We start from the raw sequence: 27298 nt of genomic DNA, 5'->3' as shown, positions 1-27298 counted from the left end.
TCCCAAAAATAAATAAACGTTGAAAAAAAAATTAAAAAAAAAAATGTGCCTTCCATATCTTCATTCAAATCCCTGGTAGAATTGTCAGAGAGAAAAGGAGTAGAGTATTCCTGTCAGCTTTCCATTACCTGCTAATCAATGTTCCTGTGCAACTGGGAATCCAACTTGCTAACTGTAGTCTTGCATGTGCAATTAAAAAAAATCTTATTAACACAGATACTGTGAAAGATTTTGAGAAATGACTTATAAATACCAAGGCACTGTGTTTTAGGATGTTTCATTCTGCTCATTACAAAAGTATGATTTGTTACCAAAATGCTTTAATCGTTTGGAAGTCACCATTTCATTTCCTGCATGCTCACAAGTTATTTAAGAATTTACTATAGCAATTTTCCACAATTCAAATGTACTTCTTTTTTTTTTTTTTTAAATTAGAACATCTAGAGTCTTTGGTCACCCATGCATGCTAGCTCTCTCCTCTAGGGTCTCTAGGTGTGAAATTATTTTCCCGAATACTTTTTTTCCTGAATATTTTTTATTTTGTTCATGTCCTTTTATTAAAAGTTTCTATTAGGAATATTTGAAAGTTTATTCCAAGCTGAATTGAACAGAATAGCTGTATTTTAACTATGGTATAAGATGTTGCTTGAATTGAATTGATACTAGGAAATAAAGAGAACTGTTATAGAAATAAATAGTAAAATTGTGTTAACTCTCCTAAACATATTAAAGGCCTTACAAAACCATTAGTAGATGGAGAACTACCCAATGCTACTGCCTTCTTTCCATCATTCCCATAGAAGTTTTATCAGTTACTGAATAAATTTTCACTTCAAAACCAAGTTTCCACTTCCAAATATTATATTGTTAATTAAAAAAAGAGACAAGAAAAAAATGGGGACCATTTATCTGGTATTAGCAGTTTGGATTTTAAAAACTTCCAAAAATTATTAAAATTTGTTTTTCTAAATTCTAGGAGTATCATCTAACTTTTATGTTTATTGTCTCTTTATCCCCATGCATTAGAACATCAGCTTTTTGAGGGATGGCACACACTTTGTCTTGTCCTGTGCACCCAGGCTCTAGAACAATAACTGATACAGAATAGAGGACGATATCTGATACAGAATAGGAGACAATAAATACATTTTGACTAACTGATTCATGGTTATATTCTCTGGTTATTTAAAAAGTTAAGACCATGTGGTTGTTGTTTCCCATGGAACATATGACTCCTTCTTTAGCCTACAATTTTCTCTTCCTGGTCAGAATTAAGCCTCAAGTGCCAGTTTTTCTCGTTACTTTTTAAATATTTTTAGAGAAGAGTATTTATCCAGGCAATTCATAGAAAGAAAACATGAAAGTGTTTGCCCTGACCTCATGCCACCTCAAACTCTGTAGGAGAAACAGGCTGTGGGACAGGACCACTATACGTGAGATTTTGTCTCCGACTGGTTCTTCCCCTCAGCCCCTCAGCCCTGGGGACTTGGTGAGGCTCAGTGCCCGCAGATGGCAAATCAGGAGGGAGGCAAGGCAAGTTGACTAGTTTGCCAGCCCTTGAACAAGTAGAAAGTGCCCCCTTAGAAAAAATGATGTTCCAGCCTATTATTGAGAGAGGAGTATAAGGTTGGATTTCAACAGATCAGAAGGGGAAGAGGATGGGGCTTTGGGATCAGACAGGCCTGAGTTCCAATCTTCCCTCTACCATTTATGGACTGTGTACCCCAAATCTCTGATTCTTGGTTTCTCTTCTTTACGTTTTTCATGAGGACCAAATAAGACTGTGTATGCAAGGCACCCAGTACAGCAGTTGGCACACAAAAGCTTTCAAAATGAATTCCATTGTTGTAACAACCAGTCAGAGAATATAGTCAGTGCTGTCTAGCTAACCCAACCTTCCCTGCTCATTATCTTTACTGTCCTCAAGAAGCTTAGAGGATGCATTTGGGATGTATCAGTGAACAAGACAAAAAAGAAAATCACTGTCTTCTAGGGAACCTAAATGAAACATCGATCCCCAGAATTCTTAAATTTTTCACAAATCACAGTTTTTTGTTTTTTAACCTCACTATGGTTTCCTTAGTTCCAAGCATTATCTCCTTTAAATACCTTCAACAAGTCTTCTAAACTTGTCTCCTTTCATCCTGCCTCCAGCTCCACCCCACGGTAGAAGCCAGAGTGAATTCATTAAAATCCTAATCTGACCAAATCATTGCTCAATTTAAATCCCTTCAACAGTTTCCAAGTGCCCCAGGGTTACCATCTAATTTCCTTCAAACCCCACCTTCTTCCTTGACCCCTGCTTCTTGCCTGGTCTGCAAGAGCTGCACTACCTATTCCTTCATTCTGAACTTCTTCCAGCTCTGCTCAGGGGCCTTGCTCTCTTCCTCACACCAGAGCACTTGTGCTTGTCATTCTCTGTGCCTGGAGTCCACCTCCTTGCTTTCTTTTATTCTTGCTATTCTGGTGTTCATCCTTCAGGTACTGCCTAAATGTCGTTTTCTCAGGGGAGCCTTTTCTGAATAATCCCATGGATTGGTTAAGTGCCTCTGTGTTGAGCTTCCCTAGCACTTCAGACCTCTCCTCGCGTTTACCTCAGATTACTGCTAATGTCTGTTTGTTTGTCTGTGTCCCATAGTGCCTTATAAGAGCTGTATCACAGGACTGTTGATCGCCTTGTTCTCTATTGTATTCTAGGACCTAGCACCTGAGGGGTCCAGAGTAGACACTCACATATTGATGTTACATGAATCAATGAATAAAAACATAAATAAGTGAATGAAATGGATTTTTGGAGGGCCAGCAACCCAGATGGAATAGGGAAGGTAGAAAACTTCATGGACATAGACAGAAATGATTTGGTGAGCTGGGAAATGCTTTTTCACCCTCTCTTATCCAAAACATGTAGAATGATCATAGGGAGATAAAAAAGAATAATTTAGTTGCATAACGCATTTTCCATTTCTATTTTGTATCATTCATAAAATTTAAATGATAGATTGATTTCATCTGCTTTGTGGAAGAGGCGAGATATTCCCTTGACTTTGAACATACCTCCCAGAAATACCTAACTTCTGATTCCTAAATATTGGGTATCTCCAAAAGAATACTGGTTAGAGAACATGCTGCCTATTATGGACTAAATTCTGGTCCCTCCACCCCACCATTTATGTGCTGAAATCCATGCCTCCGGTAAACCTCAGAATGAGACTCCATTTAGAGATACAGCCTTCAAAGAGGTGATTATAGTTAAATGGGATGGGCCCTGATTGAACAGACTGATGTCCTTATAAGAGGAAGCATCGCCAAAGATACTTACACACAGAGAGGTCACATGAAGACACAGTGGAAAGACTACAGTCGGCAAGCCTGCCAACATCTTTATCTTGGACTTCCAGCTTCCAGAACTGTGACAAACTAAATTTATGTTGTTTAAGCCACTCGTTCTGATATTTTGTTAGGGAAGCCCTAGCAAATGAATACTGTACCGTCTTAATGTATAGGTTTTAGGGAAAATCTGCTCCGTAAATTGGAATTCTCCACATTGACTATGGGTAGGGCATCAAACCATTCTTGTTATGAGATAATCTGGCCTGACAAAAATATTTTCAGTGTTAGTTCTAAGAAGGTGTAGAAAAACTCACTCTGAGATGGATGAAATACACCAAGGGTGTGCTTATCCTTCTGCAGAGACAACTGCCAGAATTGGTTATTCTGTTCCTGCTATAACAGCACAAAGATTCCAGCATCTACAAAACTTCCCAGGGATTTGAAAAATCCTTCAGGCTTAAAACCTCAGAATAATTTTGACTCATTTTTTTTTTTGCCACCTACATATAGTCAATGACCAATTATTGTTGATTCTTATTCCAAACTACCTCTTTCATACATCCCATTGTTTTTCTTTGCACAGTCATCAGGAAAACCCAAACTCTCTTGACCTTACAGGTAAGTCATTGCCAAACCATCCTATCTGATCTTTTTCTCTAATCTTCCCCTCCCACTCTGCACCTGCCAACAAGTTGATATTCATAAAATGCCATCTTATGCCTGCTGAAGAACTTCAGGGTTCTCATTGTTAGAAGTTAAAGTATAAATGCTTATACCTGGAATTAAAAGAGCTCCCCAGTCTGGTACCATTGGACTAATGCATTTTTTTCCCAGGATTTTTTTTAATGTTTATTTATTTTTTGACAGAGACAGAGCAAGAGTGGAAGAAGGGCAGAGAGAGAGGGAGACACAGAATCCACAGAATCAGAAGCAGGCTCCAGGCTACGAGCTGTAAGCATAGAGCCCAGCTTGGGGCTTGAACTCATGAACCATGAGATCATGGCCTGAACCAAAGTTGGACACTCAACCGAGCCACTGAGGTGCCCCATCTTTCCCAGGTTTCTATAACATCACACCTACACTTCAGCTGGCCAGTTGTCTCACTGTTTCTTGAAACTGATGCTTATTTCCAATTTCACGCCATTATTCCATGCTCTTACCTCTTTATGTAATATTTCCCACACTCCCTGCCTCCTCTCCTCTCTACCAGACAAAACCCTGTTTACCAGTGAAGACCTATCTGATCTGCATCTTCAGGAAGCTTTCCTGATCATATTGCATTCCTGTCTCTCTCAGATCAATTCCCACGGATTATAGAATTTGAACTGCTCATTTGAGTTCTTTGCACATTTTGCTTTATTTAATTTTAAGTCTTTATTTCAATTTTCGTTGACATACAGTGTAATATTAGTTTTAAGTGAACAATACAGCATTTCAATACTTCCATACAACACCCGGGGCTCATCACAAGGGCACTCCTTAATCCCCATCACCTACTTAACTCATCACCCCCTCACCATCTCTCCTCTGGTAATTTCTTGGTATTTTAGCCCGAAATTTATAATCATCATAGTTGCAAATTTTTATTTTGCTTTGAGTGTCTGAGCAAAATAAGCTTCAATATACATCCCCAATAGACTTTCTATCACAAGGCCTAGTCTTTAGATAATTTTCAGACCCAAACACAGTATTTCACGGTATACCCCAAATGTTCTCTGCCTCAAGACCCTTCCTACTTTCCTAAAACAAGTTTTTAGTCTCTGAACAGTTTTAAGCAACCGTGACCACTAACATTTGATTGACATAGAAGGCTTCTTGAATTCTGGGAATGCTGGAACTCTCTTCTATGAGTCAAATACTTGGAGAGTGCAAAACTTTGAGAATACAGGCAAGACCATTTCAGACATCAGAAAATGTAGGGTATTTTTATAATAACAGTCATTTGCAGACAGAAATCATAGCTGCCCGGTGGTTCTTAATCATAGATTCATGATAGAATCAATTGGAGAGCTTTGTAAAACCCAGTTATATTGGACCAATACGAATCTCTGGGGGATGGTACTCAGGCAGCAGTATTTGAGGTGCCTAGATGATTCCAATGAGAACCATTGCTGTAGTCCACAAGATAAACATGTGGAATGGATAGACAGCGACAACTTGGATTCTGCACCCAGAAGGGAGATATTTAATGTTATTATAGCCGAGAACATCTTGGTTGTCTCTATTTTTGCTTAATGAGGGATCCATTATCAACTCAGGCACCATTTACCTACTCAAGGGGAAGATTTCCATCCTCACAATCAGGTAATAGAGTTGTGTGGCCACAAAAATAAAAAAAGCACCTGTTTGGCGGTATTTAATGCAGCATTTTAGAGAAAGGAATCATTCCCAACACTGACTGAGACTAAGTGAAGACTATTCATGAGCAACTGCATGAATAGAACTTGATGGTTTTCTATAAATAAGAATAGAGCCTTCTCTCATTCTCTAGCTAAGTGAGGTCCCCTGCCATTTCTCTTTCTCCTTTCTTTCTTTCTTTCTTTCTTTCTTTCTTTCTTTCTTTCTTTCTTTCTTTCTTTCTTTCTTTCTTCTTTCTCTCTTTCTTTCTCTCTTTCTTTCTCTCTTTCTTTCTTTCTTTCAAGTGTTTATTCATTTATTTTGAGAGAGAGAGAGAGAGAGAGAGAGAGAGAGAATGAGCAGGGGAGGGCAGAGAGAGAGAGAGAGAGAGAATCCCAAGCAGGCTCTGTCTGCACTGTCAGCACAGAGTCCGATGCAGAGCCCAATCTCATGAACCACAAGATCATGACCTGAGCTGAAATTAAGAGTTGGATGCTCAACCCGACTGAGCCACCCAGGTGCCCCTCCCCTGTCATTTCTATGTGCCTTTCATTCATTGCACTTATTGTTAGAGTTTGCATTCATCTGTATGACTTTTTTTTTTATTCCTGCCTTACTCCCTACTATATTGTAAGCTCTAAGGTGGCAAAGACAGTTTTCACTCACCATATCCTTGCCCAACCTTGTCCATAGTATAGATCCAAACATACTTGTTAAATGAGAGAGAGGAGAAGGTGGGAGTGAGGAAGGAGGAAACCTTTAAACTCTTTCCCATTGCATGTCTCCTGGAAAAGAATTTTATGTCTATTGGAATCTCCACTCATGAAAATTCTGCTTCCTGAAATTTCTAGAAATTGAGCATGCACAAGGGAAACCCCCAACCCATTTGCAAACCAATGCAATCCCATCAGATGTTTGGGTCAGTATCCTTTGGAACATTTCTCCTTATTTTTTGCCTTTTAAGATATAGTTTTATAAGCTACCAAAGATTATAATAAGATTATATCTTTTGTCTTGTTGAACACTATATTTGAAATACCTATCACTGTGTGGAGCTTAGGGTAGGTACTCAATACATATTTATTTAATAAATGTTGAATAGAATGAAAGAATATATGAAAGAGTGTGGTGGCCTCTCAGTACAGATGTAGTAAAACTGGAGATGGACCAATTTTAGACAAATTAAAAAGAATGTCTAGACTGGTCTAGAACTGAGAAAACTACATAGCTACAACAAGGGTACGATAAGCACAGATGATTTCAACAGCATTTTAAAAACAAATAATGTAGCATTTATCCCATCCTTCCAACAGCAATAGAGACACAAGATGCACGTCAGCAGAAGTCTTTGAAAGCCAAGTTAGAACGGTAGGATATAAAACTCCTAGTGGTTCTCATTTGAATCCTTGAAGTCTAACTTGATTTGTTTTATTCTGGGATATTTTTCATGGTTACTACATCACAAGAGAACAGATTCAAGAAATCTCAACAGATGACACCAGAACATGGGCTTGTTACCTACATCAAAAATTTTAAGCCCATGGCCTCTTTTATCATCACCCTGTTGCGTCTTTCTTCCACTTTATCCCTGTAATATACTGGTGATTCCTTGTCACAACCACAGAGATTCAGTTTGGCAGCCTTTTAAATATTGTTCTAACAAGTTTCATGTTTCTGAATTGCTGCTCCCCTTTCTGTGGCATCAAAGAGAAAAGGACAGTATGGATTAACCCATTCTCTATACTGTTGTTTGTTCTTTTGGTAGGTGCCAAAGGCAAAATCTGTGGTCTGAAGCCTCACCTGGTTTATCTGAAAATGTCTATAGTCACAATCAGATAATGGCCAAACTCTAGCTTGCTCATCAAGGCCTTCCTGTCAGGTCTGTCACCTTACTCTCGTATTAGTCAGGGTTCTCCAGAAAAAAACAGAACCAACAAGATGCGAGTATGAGTGTATGCATGTATGTGTGTATATTTCTATATCTATCTATCTATCTATCTATCTATCATCTATCTATCATCTATGTATCTATATCTATCTATCTATCTATCTATCTATCATCTATCTATCATCTATCATCTCAAAGGCCACCTGCTGGCAGAATTCCTTTTTGTTTGGAGACATCCAACTGTTCTACTCAGGTCTTCAACCAATTGGGTGAGGCCATTGACATTATTTATTTTCCTCAAAGTTTACCAATTTAAATGTCAACCTCATGTGAAACAATACCTTCAGAAACATCCAGGATAATGTTTGACCATTTATCTGGGCACCATGTCCTAGCTATGTTGACACATAAAATTGACCACCAGACTTTCTGTTCTAATTATGCAGATTTCCTTAATATCATCACTCCCATCTGTATGTATCACACTCATTTTAGCCTCTATTTGTCCCTAGTAACAACCACTTATTCACCTGCCAGTGATGTCCTCCATGATCTGATCTAATGGTTCTCAAACTGTGGTGTGTATCAGAATCACCACAAACAAAGAATCGCATGGGCCAAACTTGTGAAAGTAGCATAGGACGTGGGTACCTGCATTTTACCAAATTTTGTAAATGATTCTGATACACACCAAAGTTTGAGAAGCATGACTCTGGTCAAAAGTATGCAAAAGTATAGTGGTTTCCCCATGTTTTCTTTACTGTGATACTAGACTTCTATGAACCCATCTGTATCAGTTTACTAGGGCTGCCATAAAAAACTCTATGGGCTGGGTGGCTTAAACAACAGAAACTCATTTTCTCGTAGTTCTGGAGACCAGAAGCCCAAGATCAACCCTGTCAGCAGGGTTGGTTTCTCCTGACGCCTCTCTTCTTTTGGTTTCTAGGTGGCTGCCATCTTGCTGTGTGCTTACGTGATCGCTTCTCTATGTGTGTGCACCCCTGGTGTCACTTTGTGTGCCCGTTTCCTCTTTTCACAAGGACACCGGTCAGGTAGGCTCAGGGTTCACTCTAAGGCTTCATCTTAATTTCATTATCTTATTAAAGGCCCCCCTCCACCTACAGTTACATTTTGAGATACAACGGTTAGAGTTTCAACATATGAATTTTGGGGGGACACAGTTCAGCCCATGACACCATTCCAATTCCAAAAGTAAATTGCTGTTAGCACAGAGCCCAGTGAAGGGCTTGATCTCATGAAACCACGAGATCATGACCTGAGCCGAAAACCAAAAGTCGGATGCTTAACCAACTGAGCCATCCAGGCTACTCCCCAATACTTTAAGTATATACCACACAATTTCACATTTCCTTATGCATGATCTTAAAATTGTTTTACACGTATATTATATTTGTATGAATTTTTCTCTAACTTCTATACAGGGTAAGTTTTTTGAGGGTGGTAACCTTGTATACAGCATAATCTAATAAATGGAAAAGGTTCTCAATCCTGGATGTACTTTAGAATCACTTGGTTGAGGGGCACCTGGGTGGCTCAGTCGGTTGAGTGTCCAACTTCGGCTCAGGTCACGATCTCACAGTTCGTGGGTCCGAGCCCCATGTCAGGCTCTATGCTGACAGTTTGGAGCCTGAAGCCTGCTTCATGTTCTGTGTCTCCTTCTCTCTCTGTCCCTCCCCTGGTAGCACTCTGCCTCTCTATCTTGAAAACAAATAAACGTCGGAAAAAAATTTTTTTTAAAAAAAGAATCACTTGGTTGAGCTTTCAAAAAAAAAATCCCTTAAGCTCAGGCTTCATTTCCAGAGATTCTGACTTACTTACCAGGAGTGAACATTGGCACCAGTATGTTACAGAAGTTCTCCAGGTGATTCTAGTGGAATCACCAGGGTTGAGGACCACAGTTACAGTGGAAAGAGATGAGAGGGAAGGACCTTTGTCTGCTTTGTAGCACTGTATATCCCAGGGCAGTGTCAGACACATGGCAAGTGGTCTGTAAATATTTGATAGGATGAATCTTGTTTTTACCGTTTTTGAACTATACGAGCTCTGTGAAAGTTCTTTCCCTTCTCTCTGTTTCCCATGTTTATAAAATGGGGATAATAGTACCTATATTGATGGGGGTAGTTTGGGAGAATAAATTAGATGATAAAATAAGGTATTTGGCACATAGTAGGTGCTCATCAAATATTAACTCCCTTCCCTTCAAAAGTTTGTGTCCTCACCCTATTTCTGACACTGGCAGGGATGCTGGTGAGCACAATAACAGAGTGCATGTGAGATATGTATTGAGTGAACTAACGAGATATAAAAAATTAAGTGATGGATACATTACTGAGTAGTTTAAACTAGGCCTAAAAGGTGACACTGTCTCATTTTAATTGTTGGCTTTGTGGATTGCACTGCCCTACTCTGGGGCAGAGATAAGACGGTTAATGTTAATCACAGGATATGTTGCAATTATGTATTCAGGATATTTCTGCCAGTACGTGCAGAATGAAAAAGAAGAGGAGTTTTAATTCATGTGCATTCTCTCCCATTAAAATGAATGCATAGCAATTAAGAAACTGGAATATGATCAAATGAACTCATCTGGTCCCAAACCTTACTTACGTGTTTGATTTGCATTGAATCCCAGAGACCTCACAGACCACTGTGTAGTGCTAAGACTAATGGGGGAGGGAAGAAATGCCAGCGGGATGGAAGGAACAACACCTCAGTGGTTCCTTCAGTCATCTGAGGTATGCGTGCACACGTACACGTGCTCTGATACCATGTTCTTCCACACCTGATGAAATTAAACCTGGGCCAGGTGTCGGGAATATTTGTGAGCTGGCAAAGGACCATTTCTATTTCTAAATTCTTGGCAATTTCTCAACTTCCACCATTGTCCTCTCTGGATACGAAGCATGGCAATTCTGATTTCTTTTTCTCCCTTCTCATTCACATTACTCAGAAAATAAATGTGAAGGGAACAAGTGAGTTTTTGCAAATTACTCTTGTAAGTGTGTCTGAACAAGTAAAATGGCCAGAGGAAAAATGCTGTACGCCGAGGGCCTGCCTTCAAAAGAATAGTCAGAGATGCCAGGAGGACGTGTGAAGACAGGCGGTTACCCATGTCAGCAGGCTGGTTCCATTCAAGAATAGCTAGGCGGAAACATAAAGCACAGATAATAAAGTACATAGAGCTTCTCTGTTGACATTCTCTCAGAGAGGTCTGCTTAGATGAGAAATGTATCGGAAAATCTGTACACGGTGCTAGTACATATATTAGATCTCAAATTTTGGCCTTACTGTGGAATTTGTTCCAACATGCTACAATTAACTAAGAACGCTCCTCTATGAGGAGAATTTTTTTCCGGCTTCTTCTGGCATTTTATTTAAAATTCCCAGGCGCCTGGGTGGCTCAGTCGGTTAAGCGTCCGACTTCGGCTCAGGTCACGATCTCGCGGTATGTGAGTTCGAGCCCCGCGTCGGGCTCTGTGCTGACTGCTCAGAGCCTGGAGCCTGTTTCAGATTCTGTGTCTCCCTCTCTCTCTGACCCTCCCCCGTTCATGCTCTGTCTCTCTCTGTCTCAAAAATAAATACATGTTAAAAAAAAAATTAAAATTCCCACTATGTGAAAATGGTTCGAGTTCACTGGGAAATATTTTCCCCCACACGCCTGTATTCATTCGTGTATACTCGCTCTTCACAGGACTTTTCATTTTGAACACCTCAAATGCAAATTCAGACTGGTTTCATTATCGGTGTAAAATTACTTATCTAAAACCCTTAGGCCCTAAAAAAAATATCTGGTGTTAGACATTTATCAGGTCTGGGAAAGGTAACACAAGGCCTGTGCCATATGTTATGGGGACAACACCCCATAATCAAATACAGTATTTCTTTAGCAAACTGTGCGTATTGACTCTAAGGAAGATATGTAAGGGTTACAAACAGCCTTATGTTAATTCAGGTCAGGCTTACCACCGGGTGAGCTACACCAGACTTATTTACTAAATGTTAGATTTTCAGAGCTGTTTAGGTTTCAGAGCTGTCCCTCTTGGGCGAGGGACTATGAACTCCATCTCTCCATTTCTTCTCTCAGTTGTATTGCTCTTCGTCCATCCGCCCAAGCTGACTGGTCCAGGGGTGACCTTTGCCTCTTGCCTCCGCTGGAGCCCCCTTTCCATATCCAACCTGTTGCTCGTCACCACAGCTTTTGCACCCTTCCGCTCTTCACCACCTCCTCTCGGATTTTCTGCAACAGCCTTCCTTCTGAGGGTGCGCCTTATTTCTAGTGCCCCCTGCCATCTAGGCCACGCTGTTCTTTCAGACATCTTTTGAAAGCCTGTGCTCACAGCGAATCAGTCTCAATTCATAGAGCCCCAACCGATTCCTAGAAGCTCTGTGGTAACTAGCGGTCTCCTTTCTTTCCCCACACCGGGGACTCCCTTCAATTTTCCAGATCTTGATTAGAATGGGACACGAAGGTAAAGATAAAGATTTTCTGTCCACAGTTCCGGCTGCTACATAACTTCTTATTCGTTTTTGCCCTAGACCTTACCCTCTGGGGTTACCCAACTTTTCACTCTTCCCTGATAATCCATAAACACTTCCTGGCCTGTAAACCATTGCTCATGAAATCCCTTCCCAGAATAACCACCACCACCACCACTTTTGTATGTGTGTGTGCCAGTTTCCACTTAGTAAGATCTTCTTTGATCCTGCAGAAAATTACTTTTACCTCTCACTGGGCTTCTAAATACTTTGAACATTTTTCTATTGTGGCACTTAAACAGCACATTACAATTATTTTGATTATATGCTTTTCTCCCCGCACTGGACTTCATGGGGGCTGGGATTGGATCTTACTCATCTTCACGTCATACTAGGAGGAGAGAGTGCCAAATGAATTTGGGGAGAGGTATGGTACACAAACTTAAGTGGGTTTTTTTTCCCAGTGTATGTCTTCTCATTGCCTGACACATATAGAGATCATATATGGATCACATATATGAATCTCTCACTATATGGATCTTATATGGGCACAGTTCTTAGAATTTACAGACCTTTTCCCTAGAGTGGGTTGAATGGTCCCCCCGCCCCACCTACCCAAAAATACATCCACATCCTAATCCCTGGGTCCTGAAAATGTGATATTATTGGAAAAGGATTTTGCAGAGGTAAAAATTTTGAGCCAAGATCATCCTAGATCATCCAGGTGATCTCTAGATCCAATGACAAATTTCCTTATAAGAGAAGAGGAAAAGACGTGCATGCAAGGGAAAAGGCCATAGGATGATGGAGGCAGAGAGAGGAATGATGTGGCCACAAAGCTAGGAAAAGGCTAGGCCTTTCCTTCTAGGAAAGCCTAGAGCCACCAGAAACTTAAAGAGGCAAGGAAGGATTCCCTGCTAGAGACTGTGGAGGGAGCACGTTCTCGTCACACCTTGATTTCAGACCTCTTGCCTCCAGAACTCTGAGGGAATAAGTTTGTGGCAGCCTTGGGAAACTCAGACACTCCCCTTTTCTCACCCCACTGGTTGTATTTATATGTTAGTTTTTCATATATCTCTGCACCTATTCCTTTTACTTCGCACTCTAATCTTCAGTGGCCTCTTCCACGTCAGCCAAAGTGTGCATTCGGGGGTACCTGGGTGGCTCAGTCAGTTAAGTGTCCAACTCTTGATTTCTGCTCAGGTCATGATTTCACAGTCCGTGAGTTCAAGGGCCTGCTTGGGATTCTCTCTCTCCCTCTCTCTCTGCCCCTCCCCTGCTCACACATGCTCTTAATCTCTCCCTCTCAAGAATAAATTCATACATTAAAAAACCCACACTGGCTATCCTACAAACACTGGCTCCTTAAGTTGAACTCACATCTCTGTTTTCCCTTCCTGTGTACCTTATATTTTGCATGGCCTGCATCAGATTAATTTCTGACTTCCGTGCCATTTCTTGTCGGTCTCCCGTGCCGTTGATGAAAAGTATTTTGTTTTTAAACTGTTATCTTTTTATTATTATTTTACACAGAGTATGGTGTTATTTACACATACCGAAGCTTATCATCTTAACCCTTCTTAAGTGTACAGTTCGGCCGTGTTCAGGGTACTCACGGAACTTTGTCATCTTGCAAATCCTCAACTCTATACCCACCTCCCCCAACACGGAAACTCTCCATCATCCCCCAGCCCTCTGCAACTGCCTCTCTATTGGTTTTCGTGATTTTTACCACTTTAGATACTTCATATGAGTAGAATCACATAGTATTTGCCCTTCTGTGGCTTATATTTTATTTTATTTTTATTTATTTTTAATTTTTTTGATGTTTATTCTTGAGAGAGAGAGAGAGAGAGAGAGAGAGAGAGAGAGAGAGAAGAGAGAGAACACAAGCAGGACAGGGGCAGAGAGGGAGGAGACATAGAATCCAAAGCAGGCTCCAGGCTCTGAGCTGTCAGCACAGAGCCCAACTCGGGGCTCAAACTCATGAACTGTGAGATCACAACCTGAGCCCAAGTTGGATCCTCAACCACCTGAGCCACCCAGGCACCCCTGTGGTTTATTTTTTTAAACAGAGTTTATTCTTTTAATTATAGAACAATTCCAGACAAGTTGAAATTGTTGAAAAGTAGGAAGAAAGAAAAAAGGAATTTGCCCGTAGCTCTATCATCTCAGACACTCACCATTAACTTAGTGCATTTAATTCTAGTCATTTTTTATGCAGTTTTTAAATATTTTTGATCAGAGTGTAATTTTATGTATCCATAAATAAATGAATGAGCAAATCTCATTGTTTTTCAAAATTGTTGGTGCTTGTTTCTAGACAGGCCTGAAACATAATTTCTCATCTATTGCCAACAATCCCTTAAATTAATTTCAAAATAGTGTTTGCTTTTCGTTTTCACTTTGACTTGAACCAGGGCCCAGGCACTAAACTCCCATATTCTCCCTTAAGTTCCTTTTTCAGGAGAGCCATCATCATCATTAAAATAGTGTGAGATGATGTTTTCCCTTATGAGAGCTACCCTACATTGCCCAAACCTGCTGAAGAATTATCACATGTAATTGTTCCTGGAATGTCATCACTCACTTTAGATTTCACAGTTGATGTTAATGTGAGGAGAATAAATTACTCACATAACGCCTCGCCTAGAGCTAATTAGTTTCATAACATACACTTATGATCACAAAGCCAAAGATGTAAACGTTCTGCCTTCTATGACAATATGTATTTTTATATTACTGAATATTTCATTGTAATTTTTAGACTCTAAAGTGTCAAAATATCTTTATTTAAAAAAATTTTTAATGTTTATTTTTTAGAGAGAGAGAGAGAGAGAGAGAGAGAGAGAGAGAGAGAGAGAGAGACAGGGCATGAGCAGGGGAGGGGCAGAGAGAGAGAGGAAGACAGAATCTGAAGTGGGCTCCAGGTTCTGAGCTGTCAGCACAGAGCCTGATGTGGGGCTTGAACTCACAAACTGTGAGACCATGACCTGAGCTAAAGTCGGATGCTTACCCAACTGAGCCACCCAGGCACCCTAAAGTTGAATATCTTAATTGGAGATGATGTTAGATTATTCTGTAGATTATTTTGTTGGAGTAGATTTTCTTCCTACAGTTGATACTGAAGTCAACCTTGTGCACCTCTGGGTGTAGTTGGCTTTCTCCACTGCAGCAAGGAGTCAATGCTCTCAGGTAACCCTCCTCCCTCCCTCCCCTGGTTGTGCAACTGCTTTAGTCACTGATGTTGTAAAAGACCATAATCTCCTGTCTGTCCTGATCACAATGTGGGAAAATCTCTTCTTACTTCATCAGCAACAAAATTAGAGTTTTTCAAAAGTGAAGATTAAAAGAAATAAGACACACAAAAACATCAGAAATGGGTGCATTTGTGGAGTACAGTGTGTTGGCTCAAATGCAGGTTTCCAGGTTATTGCAACTTGGGCACAGTCAGCATGCCCAGAGAATTGCATATTAGTGATCCATGACTTACCTGCCACCTGTAGACTTGTGGGAGCATCTAGCCCCATCCAGAGCTCTTTTACAGCTCAGCGAGGAGGCATGGAATCCCATAAACTTCTCCCCACACCCCACTCACCAGGTCGGTTCTAACTTTCAGGTCATTACAGGCTTGTCTCAGCTGCTCTCAAATAATTTGGGTGCTGACGCACCTCTTTCCTGAAAAAATCCACGTGCCACGGTCCAATTCAGACAATGTTTCCTGAGGATGACACTTACCACGATGCATCAAGGTGAGTGCCTTGTGCTTCCCTACAAAACAGCAAGAAGCTCTGGATTCCTTATGGCAGACTGGGCCAGTCACATTTTCAAGGAGCAATTTCTCCTGACTTTTAGCCTTTAGCAATTCACTTTAATCCTTTTCCTCAAGACAAGAAGATCAATGTCAACATGTCTGGGGAACTGTCCATTTTCACCATTCTAACTGGATTTTGTTAATAATACCCCATCAAGAAACTGTCTTTATAGAATCGGTAGATTCTTGTTTCTGATACTTCAATGACACAAAAGTAAAAAGCCTGGCACAGAGGAAATTGTTTACCATCCTAGTTTTATTCCTAGGCCTCTAGTGTCTCCTATCTATCACCTCTGATCACAGATCCTGTTGAACTTTTTTCTTTTTTTTTTTTTTAACATTAGGGTCTCTGGAGTCCTGTCCTTTGTGTTGAGCTGTTAGAAAAGCAAGTTCTCCACATGCCATTCTTTTTTTTTTTTTTTAATTTTTTTTTTCAACGTTTATTTATTTTCGGGACAGAGAGAGACAGAGCATGAACGGGGGAGGGGCAGAGAGAGAGGGAGACACAGAATCGGAAACAGGCTCCAGGCTCTGAGCCATCAGCCCAGAGCCCGACGCGGGGCTCGAACTTGGGGACCGCGAGATCGTGACCTGGCTGAAGTCGGACGCTTAACCGACTGCGCCACCCAGGCGCCCCTCCACATGCCATTCTATCTCTAGATATTTCCAGGCATGGTTGAATGTGGCAAATGCATACAGCATTTGAGTTTATAGTGACAACAGGTACAAATCCCAGCACTAGTCACCATGGGAGGTGCATGGAAAGATGTCACAGGCGGCTTGTAGGAGGCAATACTTAAAATGCCAGGCGAGTTGACTTTCAGCAAGAGAGAAGTCTGTGGAAGGTGGCAGGGGCCCAGGCACAGAGTTAGGGATCAAAGGCAAGACTCCTGTCTGTTAAGGAAGAAAATGTCTCACAAACACAAGATAGGGTGCTTACATTTTTTGAAGGTGTTACTATGTAAGGACCGAGCCCTAAGGAGGGACACAGAAGCTGAGCCATCTGAATTTTGTTGACAATTTAGCCCGGGGTCTTAAGAATAAGTTTTGCTTAATCAAAACTGGTGTATGTCTCAAGCCAAGACAAGATTGACCTGATGCTAAATCTCAGGCTTGTTGTAAAGCCTGTACCAAGCTTGTGGTAACATTTTCGAATTTTATTGGACATTAAACAATTCACCTAAGGATCTCTTGAAAAAATGCAGGTTCTGATTCAGCAGATTTGGTGTGGGTTCTGATCATCTTCATTACTAACAAACTTTCAGGTGATCCAGGTATGCTGATATGTGGCCAGTACTTTATTTTTGTTTTTTTTTTTTAATTTATTTTTACATTAAAATTTTTTTTGGAATAATTTTAGATTTACAGAGAAGTTGCAGATATAGTACAGAGAGTTCCTATATACCATTCATCCAACTCCCCCTAATATTAACGTCTTATATTATGGTATACCTTCGTCAAAATCAAGAAATGAAAGTTGTTATGATGCGGCCACTAAACCGTAGACTGCTCAGACTTCTCCAGTGCTTCCACTGATGTCTTTTTTTCTGTTCTAGGATCCAAGTCGGGATCTCATTGCATTGAGCCATCTTGTCTCCTTAGTTCCCTCCAATCTGCAACGGTTTCAAACCTTTGTTTGTTTTCCTTGTTATTCAAACCTTGTGATTTTGAAGAATGTCCCTCAATCTTGTCTTCACATGTCTCTTGCTTTCTCATGATTAGATTTAGGTTATGGGTGTTTAGAAAGAAACCCACAGAGATGAATTGTCTTCTCACTGGGTCATGTCAGGGGGCACATGATGTCAGTATGACTTAACTTGGTTAAGATATAAAGTATGGTCTTAAAACTTGGTGTCCACCAAACTTCTAAAATCACTCTTTCTTCCGTTCCATACTCTATTCTTTGGAAGTAAGTGTAAGTGCGGGCCATGGTTCTCAAACTCAAGCACACACGAGAATCACCTGTAAGGCTTGTTAAAACACAGGTTACTAGGCTCTTTTCCCAGAGTATCTGATTCAGCAAGCCTTGCGTGGAGGGAGTACAAGAATTTGCATTTCTAACCAGTTTCCAAATGATGGTGATATTGCTGGTTCAGGAATCATACTTTGAGAACTAATGGTCTAGTGCCTTTGCCCTTCCTTACTGAGCCTTAGAAGTAGAATCACCTGGGAGACATTCTAAAAATCCATATTGCTAGGTCTGGTTCTTGGCAATTCTGATTGAGAAATCTAGGGTGCCGACATGAGTTGGCAGTTTTACAAATGCAAGTCAAGCTTGGGAACCACTGGAGTTAATGCTACTTTATAAGAATGTGGTGAATGTGTAACTGTGGTGGCCTCAGGACAATGCTAAGGCAGCAGGTGGTGTTCAAACAGCTGTAACTGTGGGAAAAGAAGGGCAGGAGAGCCTGGGAACCCAGCAGGATCTGAATCACAGGCCCTCAGCCTGCCTGGCTTTGACCTTGCAGTCTTACTCATCCCTCTAGGAAATCTTTCTGTTATTTTGATTGGTCTGAAGCACATGATTGCTCAGAAGCAGACAGCACTCAACCCTAAGACCAGCCTAAAGTTAGCAATCTGCTGAAATTCTGAAACAGAATAAAGCATAACAGGGTGCTATTTACCAGCATCAAATAATTTATTTTATCATCAAAATCTTAAATCCTTCAGTATTCACCTAAAAGAAATTGTGTGATTCTAAAGAATAATGGTAGGGGAAGAGGAGAGGATATCAAGCTAGAGGAACAAAGGAAGTGTTTTTCTTACATGAACTTCTGAAAAAAAATTAATTTGCATAATTTTATTATATAATTATACTATTATTTATACATTATAATTCAGCCTTTTATTATATATCATAATTATTATGTTATTATTATGTATAAAAGTTACCTCTATCCTTGGTAAATATGATAACTTTTAAGTGACCAAGAAAAAGAATCCAGTGAAATAGAGACAATTCTTAATAAGTTGAAATGTTATTTTACATAATGAAATAAACTCCTTCTTTTAAACATAGAAAGGCCTAAGATTTTTTAAAATGAGTTTCTTCATTTAGTAGTTTTGTAGAGCTGCCATAACAAATGATCACAACTTGGTAGCTTAAAGTGACAGAAATTTATGATTTATTATTATTTATTAGTATCTTATAGTGTTGAAGGCCAGAGGTATGAAATGAAGGTGTTGGCAGCCTTCTGGAGGCTCTGAAGAAGAATCCATTCCACGCTTTTCTCTTAAGTGGCCGCTGGCTGAACTTGGTATTTATTCCTTGGCTTATGGCTGCCCTCCAGTTTCTGTCTTGGTCAGTCTGCTCATGGCCTTTTCTTCTGTCTCTGTGTTTCAAATCTCCCTCTCCTTCCCTATGTGTCATTGGATTCAGGGCACACCCTAAATCCATTAGGGCACACCCTAAATCCAAAATGATCTCATTTTGAGATCCTTAATTCAATTACATCTGCAAAGACCCTATTTTCAAACAAGGCCATGTTCATAAGTGCCAGGGGTTAGAACTTGGACATATCTTTGGGGGGGACACCATTCAACCCACTATGCTTCCTAGTGGAAAATATTAAAGAAGTGCATGAAGAACATCAGTATGGAGCACATGCCACGAGATTGCTTGCTTGGGTGTCCATGTGCCTCAGCCAGTCACGCAGTCCCAGCTTGCTGTTTGCTGCTCACCTCCAGCTGCTCGTGTGAACAGTGGAGGTAATGCAGAAACGTGCTAAGCCTCACAGATGGCCAAGTTGCCAGCCTTTCCCCATTGTCCTTGACTCGCACACATGGAGCAGGTGGCCAAGGAGAGCTGTGCTCTTCCCAAGTGCATGAACACCCTACAAAGTCCAACCAATATGAGAAGAGAAGCAACTCTTTAGATCACTGTTTTCTGTTTATCACTACACCTAAAGTTTTGTAGTGGATTTCCCCTATTTCCAATACATTTTCCTTTAAAAAGTCATTACAGATATTTTTCTTACAGCATGGTTTTAATCTAAGTGCATTAGAACTGCATGCAAACCCTGAAAGTTTAACATTACCAAGGCCACTAAAAGGGTGGGAGAGTCACGGCTGCTTGTGAAGAAAGCTTTGGAGTTTAACAGGACCATTAGGGGTGCCTGGGTGGCTCAGGCAGTTGAGCGTCCTACTTCAGTCAGGTCGTGATCTCACGGTTCCTGGGTTCAAGCGCCATATTGGGGCTTTGTGCTGACACTGCACAGCCTGCTTCAGATTCTCTGTCTCCCTCTCTCTCTTCCTCCCCCATGCATTCTCTCTCTCTCTCTCTCTCTCTCTCTCTCTCTCAAATAAATAAACATTTTAACAAAAAGTGAAAACAGGACCCTTAGACAACTGGAGGTTAGACTCAGGAAAAGGCAGACAGCAGGACAGCTCTTTTACCCTGTTTCTTTCCTAGTCAATTTAATGCTTGTGTCTTTCTGCCTTGCAACACTCGCAGCAACTTTTAAAATATTTCATCTATATTTGACTGATAACAATCTCTCTCTCATATGACTTTTATGAAATGCCAGAGCTTACTTAGCTTCTTAAATTACATTTTCTGTTGGCCTTATCCATGCCATAATTATAAAAATGTCTCTTCTTGATGAGAAAGCTATGGACAAAAAATGTTATCCACCACTTTTGTGTCCCAAGCACAGGAGGCCTACCGACAACAGTTGTTATGATCTTGAGTTTTAAATAATCAAACTTGAGACTCTAAAATGGGGGCTGGCAAACATTGTTCTGTAAAGGGCCAGAGAATAAACATTTTAGGCTTTGTGGGCCATGTGGTATCTGTCTCAACTACTCAGCTCTGCTACTGCAGCACGAAAACAGCCTTAGATAATATTCAAAGGAATAAGTGTGATTGTGTTCCAATAACACTTTATCTACAGGTAGTGGCTGGAATTAGTACACAGATCAGGGTTTGCTGACCTCTGGTCTAAAATATCAACTAGTTCTCTATGTTTCTACTATACAGATATATATCCATATGGAAATACTGGGGAATTTAGCACAATTTCAGATTCTCTCTCATAATGTTGGACACGTTTTGGAAGTCTCTTTCATTCCCCATTATATACCAGAGCCTAGCATGGGGGTCTTATGTTTAGTAGGAACTCAAATGTTTATTCAATGAATAGCAAGTGAGTAAGGCCTGGGTTTTCCTAGCATGTCAATCTCTGCGTAGTGCCCACTAGGACTTGTCCAGCTTTATTACACTTCAAATTGTTTAGCTGAAGTAATGAAAGTTCAATATGTCAAAACACTGGAGACCCTTGTATGGTGAGGCTCTCCTCTTTTTCTGTAGGAAAGTTACGAGATCTGTACTTCTGTTTCGGATCAATATAGCCACATTACCTTTCTATAGAAAGAGAACAGAGATCTATATCTATCATCTATCAACTCTGTCTCTCTTTCTCTCTCTCTCTCTCTCTCTCTCTCCCTATCTCTCTCTCTCTCTTCTATCAGTTGGTTCATTGATAGCAATGGCAATGATGAGACTCTGAAGCAACAAGGGACAGGTGACAGCACTTTATTGCCAGAAGCCAGGGGGTTTCTATTATCATAGCAATAGGCAAAATTGAAGGGCAGCCAAGGGGGCTTGACCTGGAGGGAGATGTGGAGATGATTAATGGAACCTTGTGTCTCTAAAGGCAAAATAGATGAATAGCCAATTAGGGTGCTGCTTAATACATCAACAAAAAGAAGGCATATGAATAACAGATGGAGGGTGGTTGCCTCAATAGAAAGTCTTTATCTTTTTGCCCAGATCCTTGAATTTAGCAAGTTTGTAGACCCTGAAACCAATAGCTAAAGAGGTGGCCAAGTCCACAGGAGGAAGACTATGCCACAGCAAAAACATACAGTGTTAGTTTCCCCCATTTTCCTCAAAGGAGACCTAAGATATTTACTTGAGAAAATACACACTGTGGAAAGAGGACTATCCAAATATTCTGAGGGTATTATGTCTGAATTAACATTGATTTATAGGGTTTCGAAACATCATGGTACAGTGGAGGCATTGAGGGGCCAGGATCTGAAATAAACAGAATCCTGCCTAAATCTGGCTCTCAAAGGCTCAGGAGGTTTGTAGACCCATCCAGGGGTCAAGTCCCTGGTCCCCAAATATATGATTGGAATTGACACATTTGGCTGTTGAAGGAAACCCACCTTGAATTCATTCAAACCAAATGAGACCTATCATAGTGGAGAAGGTGAAGTGGAAGCTTCTGAAACTGTACCTCTACAGTCCCATTCCCTCTATCTCCCATTCCCTCGCCAGTCCTGGATAAGATGGTGAATCAAACACCACTGTATTTGGTGGTGATGATGGGGGGGTGTGTGGCAGAAATTAATGCTACTCTAAATGATCTTAAGAATGAAGTGGGAGGTGGTCCATATCATAGCTCCATTTAACTCACCAGTCTGACCTTTGCAGAAACCAAATGAATCTCGGAGAATGACTGTAGGCTACTGCAAACTCAACTAATAACCCCAATTATGGCTACTATGCTAGATGTGTTATCTTCGCTGGTGCAGATTAATATGGCCTCGGGTATACTGTATGACATTCTTTTCGATCCCAATCAGGAAAGATCAGAGAAAGGAACAGAAACTGTTTGTGTTTACATGGAACAATATACATTTACAGGTTTGTTTGGGGTCTACGTTAACTTCTGTTGTTATAATATGATCAGATGAGATCTGAGCCGTCTGGACGTCCTACACATCCTGTTGATAAGGTGAATGAGCAAGAATGGCTAGCACTCGGAGACATTGGTTAAGAAATATGTGTTACAGTGTATAGGAGTTTAATTTGATGGCAACTGAGTGAACTTCCACCGTTGTAAAGTGTTTAGGGATCCAGCTGGGTCAGGCCAAGTGAGGATAACTCTTCCAAAAGACAAATTGCTGCATCTTGCCTTTGTACCAGAAAGAAGGAAACAAAATTCCTTTGGCTTCTGGTGCAACATATTCCACATCTAGGAATGTGCTCCAGCTCATATATTGAGTGACAGGAATAGCTCCCTTCTTTGAATGAGAACTGGAGCAGAAAGTCAGAATTGCAGTACAAGCAGCCCTGCTCCTTGGATCGTATGATCTGGCAAACCCTAGGCCAGCAGAGGATTAGTGATGAGAAAATATGCAGTGTGGCATCACAAAACAGACCTCTGGGGTTTTGGAGCAAGACCATGCCGTCTGCAACAGAAACTTACATGCTTTATTTTTTTTTTCTTTTGGGGGGGTGGCACAAAAGCCGGGGAGGGACAGAGTGAGAGAGAGAATCTCAAGCAGGCTCTACACTTAGTGTGGAGCCCCACGTGGACTTGATCTCATGACCGTGAGATCATGACCTGATCTGAAATAAAGAGTCCGATGCTTAACCAACTGAGCCAACCAGGCGCTCTGAAACTTACATGCTTTTTGAAAAGAGTCCCTGTGTGTCATGTGTGTCACCTGTGTTCCGGTGTGTCACCGGAGCCTAGCAGAGGCAGAATTCTTGATTGTAAGAAACCAAGTAACCATGTGTCTGGAACTTTCCATTATGAGCTAGGTTCTGTCAGACCCACAGAGTCATAGACTCAGGCAGGCCCAACAACATTCCAAAACAAGATTGAAATTGTGGGATCAAGGCTAAGCAAGACCAGAAGATATGAGTTAACTGCATGAGCAGGTGACTCAGATCCTCATATCACCCACCACGGGTGTACCAGCACCCGTCCCTCAGATCATTCCTATACTGTGTGGGGGCTCATCTAACCAGCTTATGGAATAGGAAGAGTTTGAACATGTTTTATGGGCAGGTCGGCTTACTGTGTGGATGGAAACCAAAACGGGCAGTGGTTTAATTACACTCAGAATGGGGGGGGGGACTTGAAAATAGTGGTGAGGAAAAATGGTCCCAATGGACAAAGCTCAGAGTGGTGTGCCTGTTACTCATTCTGTGTGGATGGAGCAGTGGCCTGAGGTGAGAATGAAGACATACTCATGAGTAGAGGGGATAGTTTAATGGGTTGGTTGCAGGTCTGGAAGGACAAGGACTGAAAAATTGAAGCATGAAGGAATGTGGATGTATTTAAGGGAATGGGCATAAGGTGTGAAGGTTTTTGACTCGCATATTAATGGACACCAGAAAGCATCTCTCACAGAATAGGCAGCGAACAACCATGTAGACACATGACCGGGCTAATGCACCTTAGCTGTCTTTGAATTGGCATGATGAGCACATGAAGAGAGAACCACAGGGGCAGAGACAGAGGCCATGCATGGACTCTATTTACTGACACTTTTCTGAAAGTCTAACCTGCCAGCAATGGAGACCTATACTGAGCTCCCAATATGAGCTCCCAATCATCAAGGAGATGATTTCCAATAGGTGATTTTCCTTGTGTTAGAGAATCAGTGTGCATAAAACTCATGAAACAACACATTTGACATTTTCTTTAAAAAAAATCCTAGGAATTTTAATAAATTCAGTGCTTAATTGTGGTAATTTTAGTACCTTCAATGGTAAGTCATTTCCTGGCCTTGGTCTCACGCTATTCAACTAAGTGGGGATAAATATAAATTGTAGACATTAATGTAAAAAAAATTATAATAGTAAACTTCCTAACACAGGAAAGGAAAACAAACTATGGTATCTTTTTCAACCATCGTTTGGACATTAAATCAATGGTGTATGCAAAATTGCTTAGCTCATATTAGGTATATAATACTGGGTTCTCCATAAATGTTAGTTGAGTAATTATCAGTAAGACCATTGACCTGGGTAAGTGCTTTAACAGATATTTATAGATATTGGATATTTAATATTTTAATTGGAATTGTTATAAAATGCTATTCTCCTTTTCTGTCTTAAAAAATTTTATAATTTCACTTTTTCTTACTAATTCTATGTTAGGATATGGACATCAAGCATTGCCTAGAATTAATAATGGTGTTCTCAGGGCTGATGGCATGTGTAAGGCTGTGCTTGTCTTTTAACCTTTGGAGTCTCCTCTTCTCTAGTTGGTGTATTTGCTATTATATCCCTTATCCTCTGTTCTGATTCCTTACAGATATCAGAGAACATCAGAGTGTTTCAGTCAAGACTGAAAGGAGTAAAACCTAGCCTAAATTAAGGGGGATTTACTAAGAAGATATTTGTGTTCTCATGGCAATGATGACTCTCTAAGCTCATGGAAAATTGAACTGGCATCTGGAAAAGCATCAGTAACAAGGCTGTGTGTGTGTGTGTGTGTGTGTGAACACAATCTCTTTCTTTCCTTTTTTTCTATGTTCCATTCTCTTGCTCAATATGTTCATGGCTTAAAATGATTGTTCTAGCCCTCACTAAATTTAACTTTTTAGTTCAAATGTCAAATACCACCTATGAAGTCTTTCTGGTTTTTAGTTCAAAATATGAAGGAATGAGAATGTGATAAGATCTCCAAACAGCTGATAAATGGGCTTATTCTATTTTTTAAATATAATTTATTGACAAATTGGTTACCATACAGCACCCAGTGCTCATCCCAACAAGTGAAATGGGCTTATTCTAGATCACCCTTTGTCAGAGAAAGAAAGACAAAGACCTGCAGTAGAGGGATTCTATGGCATAAACATAGCTGCCTAGTTCCACCCCTTACACACTGGTTTATGTGTGTTTGTGGCAGTTCCTAGGAAGGAACTAGAATTTGTAAACCTATTTTTAATCCTAAATTAGAGATGGAAAATTATATGTGGTTCTGCCAAAAATTGTTTTCATTTTCATCTTGACCAGTTTACATTTGAGAGAGCTTTCCTGCTTTGTATTGTATTCAGGAAAGATAGCAAGGACTAGAGTTCCTAATATTTTCCCCTGACTTTTCTGTGCTATCCACCAAAATTGTATGAAAAACAAGTTCTAACACTATTTCAGGGAAAAACAACATACTCATCCTAATGATGTTATTTTTCCTTAAGATCAACTTAGACAGAATGGTTGATCAGCTCCAAGGAACATGGAAATCCATTTCTTGTGAAAATTTTGAAGAATATATGAAAGAGCTGGGTGAGCCGCTTTTACTTGTATATTGTAGCCAGGAAAAATGGGAGATTTGATAACACAGACACTCGCTTTGTATGATATCAGATTAATCTTGGGCCCCTCCCTCCAATAGAAATATAAAAGCAATCACATAGAAACAATCGGCATTGGTTCAGAACCTAGATGCAGTTCTATGCAACATTAGTTTATAATCGGCAGAATCCTGTCCTCACGTAATTTACCATGGATTTACACAGATAAAACATACACGTGCCATATGCTAAATGGCAAATTATTTGCATAAATAATTTAAAGCAAACGGTCATAATTATTTTTAAAAATGATCATTTCGCAAGCATTTGCTCCATATCTTTAGAGGATCTTTAGAATAGATCTTGTTTTCTAGTTTCAGGTGGCTGCTGGCCCTCCTTAGTGTCCGGCCACCATTGTCACATTGTCTTCTTCTCTTCTAGAGTCTAACATCTCTTTTCCTTTTCTTATAAGGAAAGTTTCTTACAATGAAATTGTGATTATCTTTAGGGTCCACATGGATGATCCAAGATAAACTCCCGATTTTGAGATCCTTGAGTTAACCATATCCACAAAGTCCCCTTTAGCACATAAAGTGATGCACAGGTTCCAGGGATTAGGGTGTGAATATCTTCGGGAATAATTATCTAATATATCACAACTTGTTGTGTTTCACATTGTGGGTTCATGAGGCATATTACGGTGTTTCTATAAAGTATTATGTAACAATAACAAAAATTTATACCTATATGGACTGACACAGAAAATCTCCAAGATATAGAGATAGGGGAAAAAGTAAGTGGAATAATGATTTATATTTTATTTTAATTTATATTATTTTTATTTTATTTTATTTATTTTATTTTATTTTATTTATTTATTTTTATTTATTTATTTATATTTATATATTTTATATAATTTATATAAAATATATATATTTATATAATATATATTATTTATATAACATTTATATGTTATATAAATAATATATATTATATATTATATATTATATATAAATTATATATTTTTATATATATATTATATATATTTATATGTATATTATATATATATAAATTATATATATATAAAATATATATATAATAAATATATATTTATATAAATATTATATAAATATAATATATAAATATATATTTATATAAGTATTTATTTATTTATTTATTTTATATTTATTTAATTTATATTTTAAAAAATCCTATATATAGTGGCGGTGGTTGTATAACATTTACTTAATGCCACTTAACTGTACACTTTAAAATGGTGAAAATGGTAAATTTTATATGTATTTTAGCATAATACAAAATATGTAATAGAAGAAAACAGACTCTATATATGTGTACATATAAGAATGTAAGTGAAGAGATAAAGATGTTGA

The 27298-nt window shown here is 39.7% G+C and overlaps 1 protein-coding gene and 1 long non-coding RNA gene across 9 annotated transcripts in view; one reads left to right on the top strand and one right to left on the bottom strand.

The window, feature by feature from the left end:
- The window catches only part of LOC109496072, a 262538-nt gene that overhangs the window by 26176 nt on the left and 209064 nt on the right, over positions 1-27298 (bottom strand). The window lies entirely within an intron of this gene.
- Positions 1-27298, top strand: part of FABP12 (fatty acid binding protein 12) — a 53369-nt gene that overhangs the window by 22849 nt on the left and 3222 nt on the right. Inside the window, exons 1-5 of one of the 8 annotated variants that reach the window (XM_019822813.3) lie at positions 4227-4281; positions 8502-8607; positions 15672-15804; positions 24926-25090; positions 25812-25899. In XM_019822813.3, coding sequence (XP_019678372.3) covers positions 25827-25899 — 73 coding nt within the window. In that variant the 5' untranslated portion in view covers positions 4227-4281; positions 8502-8607; positions 15672-15804; positions 24926-25090; positions 25812-25826. Of the gene's footprint in view, positions 1-4226; positions 4282-8501; positions 8608-15671; positions 15805-23280; positions 23542-24925; positions 25095-25811; positions 25900-27298 lie in introns of those variants that run through there. The other 7 variants (XM_019822823.3, XM_019822820.3, XM_045049543.1 and 4 more) reach the window with 7 other exon arrangements.

This window comes from Felis catus, chromosome F2 (assembly GCF_018350175.1).
Source record: "Felis catus isolate Fca126 chromosome F2, F.catus_Fca126_mat1.0, whole genome shotgun sequence".
NCBI classification, from domain to species: Eukaryota; Metazoa; Chordata; class Mammalia; order Carnivora; family Felidae; genus Felis; species Felis catus.
The sequence above is the reverse complement of the archived record's forward strand: the minus strand, read 5'-3'. Positions and strand labels throughout refer to the sequence as shown.